Raw genomic sequence first — 9,252 nt, 5'->3', positions numbered from 1 at the left:
CTGGGATGGGGGGAGGTGGCAGTTCTCACACACACAGGGGCTCTAAGTGGCCCTGGATATGGATTTTACTTCTTCTGCCCCCCCATCCCACCCCAGGGCAGGAACTGGGTGAGTTTATGATTTAATCCTCTGCTTTAAATTGCCCTCGGAGGGGGGTGAGCTGTTGCCCCGGGAGGGGAGGATGAGCTGTTGCCCCGGGAGGGGGTGAGCTGTTGCCCCGGGAGGGGGTACTTACGAAAAATTACTGCAGTTTGTTTGTAGAAAATGCAGTTTTTTGGACATGAAAAACTCCAATACTGCACTTTTACTTCACTGAACTGGAGTTTGACTGCAGTCATTTTTTGTAAAGAAGTAAAAGTGCAGTATTGGAGTTTTTCATGTCCAAAAAACTGCATTTTCTACAAACAAACTGCAGTATTACTTAAGATAAAACTGCAGTAATTTTTCGTAAGGGCGCGCGCCGGGAGGGGGTGAGCTGCTGCCCCGGGAGGGGGTGAGCTGCTGCCCCGGGAGGGGGTGAGCTGCTGCCCCGGGAGGGGGTTGAGTTGTTGCCCCGGGAGGGGGTGAGCTGCTGCCCCGGGAGGGGGGTGAGTTGTTGCCCCGGGAGGGGGTGAGCTGTTGCCCCGGGAGGGGGTGAGCTGTTGTCCCGGGATCGCCCTGATAGATTCAGACGTTCTTACTTTTTTCGCCCCGTTTGGGGTAAAATCCCTGCCGTTGGCTTCCTTAACCCTGTAATAGCCGGAGCCCCAGCCTTTAACACGTCTATAAAGATAATGCGGGTAATGTGTTGCTGGCTCTGCCTGTCTCATCACTCTCAGCCGGCCTCGCTGCACTGACTGTGCGTTTCATGCGCTGCGGAATACGCTGGCGATATATAATAACTTTATAACGTCTAATAATAATTGGCTCAGCGTCCTGGGAGTTGCAGCCACGCGTCCCGATTGGTACGCGCGCCGGCACATGACTGAAATCCCACGGCTGGCGGACACGAGGGGGGCACCGGCTGAGATGGAACAGAAGGGAATTTTACTTTACTCAGAGGGCGGTAGATAAGTGGAACAGCCTCCCAGCAGAGGTGGTAGAGGGTAATACAGTGAGGTCTGAATCTAAGACTCGCGAGGCTCCGACGCGCAGATTATCCTCATCATTATTCTAGAAGCGGATGCAGCTTCCCGGGCAGGAGGTCCCCGGCGCGGAGATTCCTGTCTCGTCTTAGATTCAGGAGCCGTATGTCTATCCCATGCATGTTTAATCCCCTCACTGTATTACCCTCTACCACCTCTGCTGGGAGGCTGTTCCGCTTGTCATCATAATCCGCAGCGCTGTAAAATGTGTTGTATCTGACTGATGAGGGGGATACGGCCCCTTACAGCTCCGGGGGCCGCTGGTACGCGCAGGCGCGGGTTTATCTCTGCTTATCTGCTTTCTATTTAAATCCGTTGAGTGCGGAGACGCCGGGTTTCTCTATATACGGCATTCTTCAGCTTCTCGGCCAGGAAGAGGTTAAAGTGACCGGCGGATGTCAGAACATATAGCGGTGGGGGGGGGCTGTAGGGGTTAGGGAACTGAACAGCCCCCCCAACCCCCCCCGGGCCTCTCAATTGGCTGCTGGTTTTGTTTCGGACTCACTGGTGCAGGACTCGAGCGCTGCAGATGTTACGGCCGCCGTTATTGGCCGATCCGTATTTCTGGCCCGTAACTCTCGCAGATGAAGTTGTTATTCTGGAACAGCCGGCTCGCTGGGGGTCAGAGGTCACTCGTCTCAGATGATTTACTGATCGCCCGAAGCAGCTGCGGTAGAAGCGAGATCCGCCGTACAGCAGAGACGTTCGCAGTGAAGCCGCGCAGGTGTCCATTCCTGCCAAGAGCGGCTGCTGGACAAACACAGCTGTCTCGCTCTGTCACGGCGAGACCCCCGAAGCCCGACAGCGTCAAATAACTCGTATGTGTCAAATGCCCCCCGATAAACGGAGAGATGCTGATTGGTGGCAGGCGGGGGATACTGAACGGTGTCCCGCGTCTTTATAGATCAGAATAACGTCCTGCGTCTTAAGTCCGTTCCTCCATAGACTCTCATTAGTCATAGAGTCCTGCTTGGTGATTAAGCCTGAGCCATTCCATTGTAGTAATAAAAATAATGCTGGGAAGTCCCTTTTGAAAATAAAATTCTACCCCCCTCCCCCACCCCCTGCTTTGGAAGGGTCTATTAGTTGCACAAGTAGTAGGGCCTAATACCAGAAGGTAATGGCTGACAGATGCCGTGGCTGTCACGCCCCGAGGGAGCGTCTCCGGCAGAATGCGGACCGCAGAGTCTCGCCTCGTTTCGCTTCCCGCAGACCTCGTTGTCGGCCCCAAAAACCGATCCGCACGGGCTGGGGTTAGAGGATCGGGCTCTGTAGGGCCCGTGGTCTTTTATTTCGGGGCTCGTGGCTCCTAGTGTTTGGTGAAAGCTCTTTGGGGTGGTCCGTCCGCCGCGTCCCACCTTAGGGCCATAGCAGGAACCTATTTCTGATCAGTTCCCGGATCCGGGGGCCACGAGCCGGGGGTCACGACCTGTTCTACTGATTGCGGCTGCATCCTGTGTCTTGTGTCACCCGAGGATAACGTCTCCTCTTCTGCTTTTGCTTCTTCCGTTTATTCCGCCCCGTGGTTGATGTTCCGCTTTTCTGCAGGTGAAAGTTACGAGTCTCATGCCTCCCAACTCTCCTGCTTTGTGCGCGACAGTCCCTATTTGACCGCTCTGTCCCTGATCTGCTTTTCGGGGGGATTCTGGGGCACCAAAGAATGAGTTTGAGTGACACTCTCCCTCCCGAGCCTCGAGCCTGGGGTAGAAGTTGGGGGTATGGGGTCTTCCCGCTTTGCCGGTCTCCACCAATCAGGATTTACGTCTCCCAGAGACCAATAAGATGCGTTTACAGACACCGGGACTGCCTGCTGGAGCCAACGCCGTCGCCTACAGTGCCCAGCCATATATATATATAAACGTTTTCTTTATTTTATGCATTTTTTGGGAAGAAATCATGCTTTATATAAAAAATAATACAGTAACTGCCAACAGATTTAATGAAAAAAAAATAATAATAAAAATATTGAAAATAATATTTAATACAAATATTCATACATTAAGTATTTAATCTCAGGGTCAGAGGTCATTGCCCAGTGCGCTGGCATGTAGAAGGTTAATATTTATTTTTTATATTATAATAATTATTATACTGAATATATTTTTTTGGGTTGTAGAGGCAAACATTGTTTTTCCTATAAATAATATTTTATGTGATTTTTGTATATTTATTTTTATAACATTTTTTATATATATAATATATGTGTGTTTTTGGTGCATGCGCTGTGTTGGGGGAGGTGGTGCTGGATTAAAAAAACAGGAAATTGAGAAGTAAAAATAGTTATTTTTCTGCCAGTAACATGTTGCGGTGTCTCACAGGACGTGGTGTCGGGGGAGGGGTGGTTGCGGATGGGGCATTTTATCTGCGGGGGTTATCTTCTGCATCAGAGACCTCCGATGATGTCAGACGCTGCTTGGGTAAAGCGGCTCTCGTATGGGATGTCGGAGGCCATTTTTTGGTCCATGATGTCACACTCCCCTTGTGTAAAGCGGCTCCCGGATGGGACGTCGAAGGCCATTTGTAGCGATGATGTCAGACTCCCTTTGCCCCTCTGATGCTGTAATCTCCGGGCAGCGATTTGTCTCCTTGAACGTTACACGCTTGTGTGGCCAATAAGCTGCAGGACGTCGTCCATGAAAATATCTTTGGGTCAAACACCAAGCCGCTGTCTGCCCGGAGGAATGGTTGGTCTGCGGGTCTTCCCACCATGATGTCCACTTGATGGTTTCGCTGAGTAGATGGCATCTCCACCGTTATACTTCATGTTCTTCCAATCCTTCACGGCGTCTTCTATCGGAAATAATCCATGGGGTGGCGAAAGAGCGTTAAAGGGGAGGACTTACCAATGGAGCTGCGTCTAAAGCCTCAGTGTCATGCGGTCTACTCGCTAAAGCCACCACGTTTCAACGCATTCATCCAGGAGGCCCTCGGATACACATAGATAGGCCGATGGATCATACCATTCTTCGCCTTGTCCTATAGATATAATCACGTGCCCGCAGTATGGGGCATTAGAATCCCGTGCACACCGTTGGGGTAGCTTTCACCGGGGGTTCTCTAAGCTGAGCAGAATTCCAAGTCCATTATGTTTAGGTTCTGTGAAGGGGACTTCCTCGGAGGTCAGCAGGAAGTATCCCAAACTGCTGGCTTCCGACATTTTCTGGATTCTTTGGCCGGGGCAGCTCTGTCCGGACTCGAGGGAAAGTCTGTCCGGACTCGAGGGAAAGTCTGTCCGGACTCGGGGCAGCTCTGTTTCTCTTCTCTTCTTGCGGGTTGATGCCGAGGTCACGTTGGACGCTGTTTTTGACGGCTGTCTGTTTTCTTTGCCAGGTTCGGCGCGCGGAGAGGCCGTCACCGCTACGTGGCTGGAGAATGGACGGCTCAGGAGGTCGGTGGACTCCACGGATGAGGTAGGCATCCCGCATGCTGCCGTGTTCTCCAGATCTGCATGCTTTTTCCTCCTCGTTATCTGTCCTCTCTTGCTCGCTTTTGCTGATTGGTCCAGGCAGCGCTTTCATGTGACGTCTGCGCGTGTAATGGCCGTCAGTCACGGTCTCGCTCCTCTCCTGCGCTCTCGGTGTTTCAGGGCTCGTGTTGTCACCGTGGGAGGACTCTGCGGCTGTAACAATGAGACGAGTGTACTCGCGCCTCGTGGCTTTGGGTGCATTTCATGATTTATTTGCAAATCCTGAGATGTTTTGGTAACAAAAGAGAAATTGAGGCCGATGGTGGCGGCAGCTCGTGCCTCACGTGAACAATGAGGTACTTGTGGTCCTCGTTTTAAACTTCTGGTCCTCGTGGTCGAGGGTTAGACCTAAAATACGGAACTTACTGCGCAGGCCGGAGCCGCAACCAAACCATCGAGTCCAGAGCAGCTCTGGGGCAAAGTTCTAAACTCATACCTCCCAACAGTCCTGTTTTTTTCCACCGTCTCGCGTAGTTGCCCCACTGTCCTGTTTAGGCAAGAAGTTGGGATCATGGGCTGGTTTTAGATGCCCCACGTGGCCACCTCCTGATCTTCTGCAGCTGAGTGGCATGAGGGGGCTCTTTGGGCGAGCGGAGGGTGCGTGGAACCTGTGGACCCCTTTAATGCTTTGTTTATTGAGGAGCAGCAAAAACATAGACCTCTATCAGCGGGACAGTTGGGAGCTATGGCAACATATCCATAATAAAAGAAGAAGTGGTTGCACATGCACGTATTTTTTTTCGGGTGGGCCGGGGGTTTCCTGACATCTGGAGAGCGCACTCACTGCGAGAGACACTCAAACAACGAGATTCCGGAGCTTCAGGACAACAGCAGCTGCGAGGAGAACACGGATCCAACACGTGGTCCGCTCGCTCCCCCCGAGACCCTCCAACACGCAGAGAGCTCGCCAACGAACCATCGAGGGGTTAATTGATGAGCAACAAAGTAACAGAAAACAGATTGTTTACCCCGTAAAACCACCAACATTCCGGGCGGGAAACCAAACTTTCCCTTTTTGAGCAGAATTAAAGCTTCTGTTCCAATTAGAAGAACATTCTTCAACAATAAGAAGTTTTTTTTATTGTTTCTATGGCGACAACCTATCCGGGCCAGCGTTTGCGTCATTGATTATTAAGAGTTCCCGGAAAAGTTACGATAAGTCCTCGCCATGGAAACCGAAAAAAGAAGCTTCTTATAAGATTCCGCTGAGCTATATTGGTAGAGAAGCATGGCTACCTCCTTCTACCGGCGGCGGATTGGAGCGCGGGGGGCGGAGCCTGGCAGGTAGAGCGTCACCGTTTTGTGCATCTCTCCCGGGACAAAATCAGGACTGTTCTGTGCAAAGCGGGAGAGTTGGGAGGCATGCGAAAGAGAGCGTAATGAATGTTTTATGAGTGGAATGAGACTTCATTCTTTATCCTGGAGGAGAGGAATGAAATAAACAGAGATAACACGAGACAGATGTTACATAAACAGAGGCCCTGCTGGGGGCAACCAGAGTATTATTAACCCTTCTGTAAGTTATGTATAGGAAGTTTGATTACCCCGGGCAGTAGAACCCTGGCGGGCAGATCTCAAGGCTTTACCTACCACGGAAACGCCAGACTTTTCCCTCGGAAGTTATTTGACGGGCAGCTGGTTGGCGGATCTCCGGATAAAGCCGTGTGACGGATTCCAGTAAACAGCGTATATGTATCAGACCCCCCCCATGTTTAACCCATGGTAGCGTCTGTCACGAACGCACCCTACTCCAAGTGCGCGCTGACTTGGTTCTGGTGGTAAAAGGGTTAAAATTCACTATCTGTCTGCCCTAGAGCGGAAATAGTGATAAAAATACAAATATCCACCCTTACTACCACCCGCACTTAACTATAATGATATAACAAATATCAAAATAACGCTGCCACCACCAAGACAATTTATAAATGGGGTCCTCGCCCCCCCAGCGAATTATACTATAAAACCCACACAATATATTATAACCCAATAATTACGTGATTTAAAATTACCAATAAAATGGTCTAATCAGGTAACGCGAGTCTTTACCAGACAAAGGCAGAACTTAATAAAGGAATATTTATTATGAACAAAAAAATCACAGTGCATACAAAAAAGATGATAAACAGATTATTTACACCAACAGATTAAATAAAAAGGAGAAAATTACAGAAAACCTAACTACTCAGTGAATGGTAAAGTAACAGTTTTTCTGTCTGTAGGGCTCCGGAAAGATGGCGACTTACTCAAAATGAGATCTTGGCCCCCAGTAAGCACAATGACCCATCTTCTCTCATTAATTTTACACTCTTTCCCAGTTCATCTCGAGTTTCCAAGCCGGCCCAGAGGGGGTATATAGCTACCAAAAGGCCTCCTTTTGCCGGGACAGTCCCGATAACGGGGCAAATGTCCTGAGAAGCGTGGCGGTCGGCAGCCTGGATTCCACTCGTGCCTAAAAAGGGGGAGGAGACAGGGCATTCTGTGACATCACAACATAACGTGGAGGTGACGTCACACCTTGCGTTTTGGGGGTGGAGAATCCTGTGATGTCACACGTGTTGCTATATTTATGTGTGTGTGTGGGGGGGTATGAGCGTCCATGGCTGTTTCTAAGCAACCCAAAAACACCCCAAAACCAGCAGAGGGTAGGTCCCGGGTTACGCTGACCCGTTTGGGGCGACGAGCCCCGTACGTGTTCTGTGCTGGGAAGACGTATGGAAATCATCACCGTCCGCTCTTCCCCTCTGGCTTTCCGGAGTATTTCCCCCCCAGCCGCTCTCTGACCATACGCGACCCGCTCTGCTGGCTGAGAGAGTTGTTATTTTGCTGGGATCTGGCGCTGAGGCAGCTTTATTATAAACAGGCCTCCTGCCGAAAACCCAGAAACATGCGCGGGAACTTTCCTGGGGCCGCGCTGTGAGGGCAACGGCTTTATAATAAACAGGCCTCCTGCCGAAAACCCAGCGGCGTCACGCGTGTAAAGTGCGTGAGATTTACAAAGGAAGTTTTCCATATGGAGTCGTCTGTATGATTGATTTGAGGGATAATGACGGAGAGAAAGGTAGATGATAAACTCTACGAGCCCCCCGACCCCTTACCCAGGGGAAACAATAGAATGGATCAGTCTTAATCACACATGTGGACTCTCTGACTACAGACTATACAGCGCTGGGGGTTATATTACTGTATACAGCGCTGGGGGGTTATATTACTGTATACAGCGCTGGGGGTATATTACTGTATACAGCGCTGGGGGTTATATTACTGTATACAGCGCTGGGGGTTATATTACTGTATACAGCGCTGGGGGTTATTATTTTCTTTGGTCTGTGTTGTTGCTTTTCACCCCCCCCCGGTGGCGGCGGCGGCGGCTCAGTATATACACCCTTCCTGCTTCATCTGCAGCGATGCCACAAGCTGCCGGGCTGACGGTGCAAAAACATCACCTGCTGTGATTAATGAAAAACAACGGTTTAAGTTTGCCAGACTTCTACACGCTGAATAAACTCACGTAAAGCTGCTTACATGCAACATATATGTATACGAACCCACCCCCTTATGTGTATACCATGGGAGCAGCACTCTTAACCTCCTGTTCTCAGGATTATTCCTCCCCGTAATGTTATCTCTCCCCTATTGTTAAGTTGCTGGTTGGTTCAGGCAGCCTTTTCAAGAGTGTGGCTGATAAAAAGAAGAGAGCTTCAGGACAGGAAATCAGATAATAATCTCTGCCACAGCCGTTTATGGGCGGTGTATGTATATATCTATATGTGTGTGTAAGGGCAGTGTATGTGTAGGTGTGTGTGTAAGGGCAGGTGTGTGTGTGTATGTGTGTGGTGTGTGTGTAAGGGCAGTGTGTAGGGGTCCTGGGAGGGAGGGTAAAAAAGCATTATGGTGGACACCTGGCTGAGAATCATAGGAATTTTAGTTCACAGCTAGCATCTGCAGCTTTACTGTTGCTGCACTTCCTGTCTGGCTGAGCCTCATGGGAATTGAATTCAATGTTGGTTTAATATGCATGACTGTGCTGACAAAAAATGAAGCGTGTTTTAAGTGGCGATGCGAGCGCGAGATTTTAAAGTGTGATTGCTTGTATTGGTTCCACGAGATTTCAAAAGAAAAAAGTGCCCCTCTTTCTGAATGTTGGGAGGAGTGAATATAAAGTATGAATGCGGTGGAATCGAAGACAGGGCTTTACGTGGTTTCAATAACGATAAAAGCCGCTGTCATGCGAGGAGGACGAATCGCAGAAACTCCTGTTCTAAAAAAAACCCTCAAAACCAATGAAATTTCCGACTTTTATTTTAAGTCGTTCGGTTCCATATTTAGTTCCAATAACGGCTGAAATGAACCCCCCGGCGGGTAGCAGAACCGGCACGCAAGCTGCAGATTTACTGTATGAATGGGGGTGGGGGGACGGCTATAAATAGAACCTCATCTGGTGCTACTTATTTGTCTATTTTGTCGGGACTGCATTAAATCGAGCAGCTGGGGCAGAAACCCTGCCGGAATCTTAAGGAGAATTTAGCTTTTCTCCAAACACCAGAATCGTTATATCGTACGCGTTATATATCGTTATATCGTACGTGTTATATATCGTTATATCATAGTGTTATGTATCATTATATCGTACGCATTATATATCTTTATATCGTACGCGTTATA

The 9,252-nt window shown here is 49.6% G+C and overlaps 1 protein-coding gene across 1 annotated transcript in view; it reads left to right on the top strand.

Annotated features, from left to right (window-relative positions):
* LOC128477136 (disintegrin and metalloproteinase domain-containing protein 33-like) overlaps positions 1-9,252 on the top strand; it is a 43,949-nt gene continuing 34,697 nt past the window's right edge. The window contains exons 1-2 of the mRNA XM_053458052.1: positions 1-108; positions 4,455-4,534. Of these exons, the coding sequence (XP_053314027.1) occupies positions 6-108; positions 4,455-4,534 (183 nt within the window). The 5' untranslated portion in view covers positions 1-5. The remainder of the gene's footprint in view (positions 109-4,454; positions 4,535-9,252) is intronic.

This window comes from Spea bombifrons, chromosome 1 (genome assembly GCF_027358695.1).
Source record: "Spea bombifrons isolate aSpeBom1 chromosome 1, aSpeBom1.2.pri, whole genome shotgun sequence".
NCBI lineage: Eukaryota > Metazoa > Chordata > Amphibia > Anura > Pelobatidae > Spea > Spea bombifrons.
The sequence above is the reverse complement of the archived record's forward strand: the minus strand, read 5'-3'. Positions and strand labels throughout refer to the sequence as shown.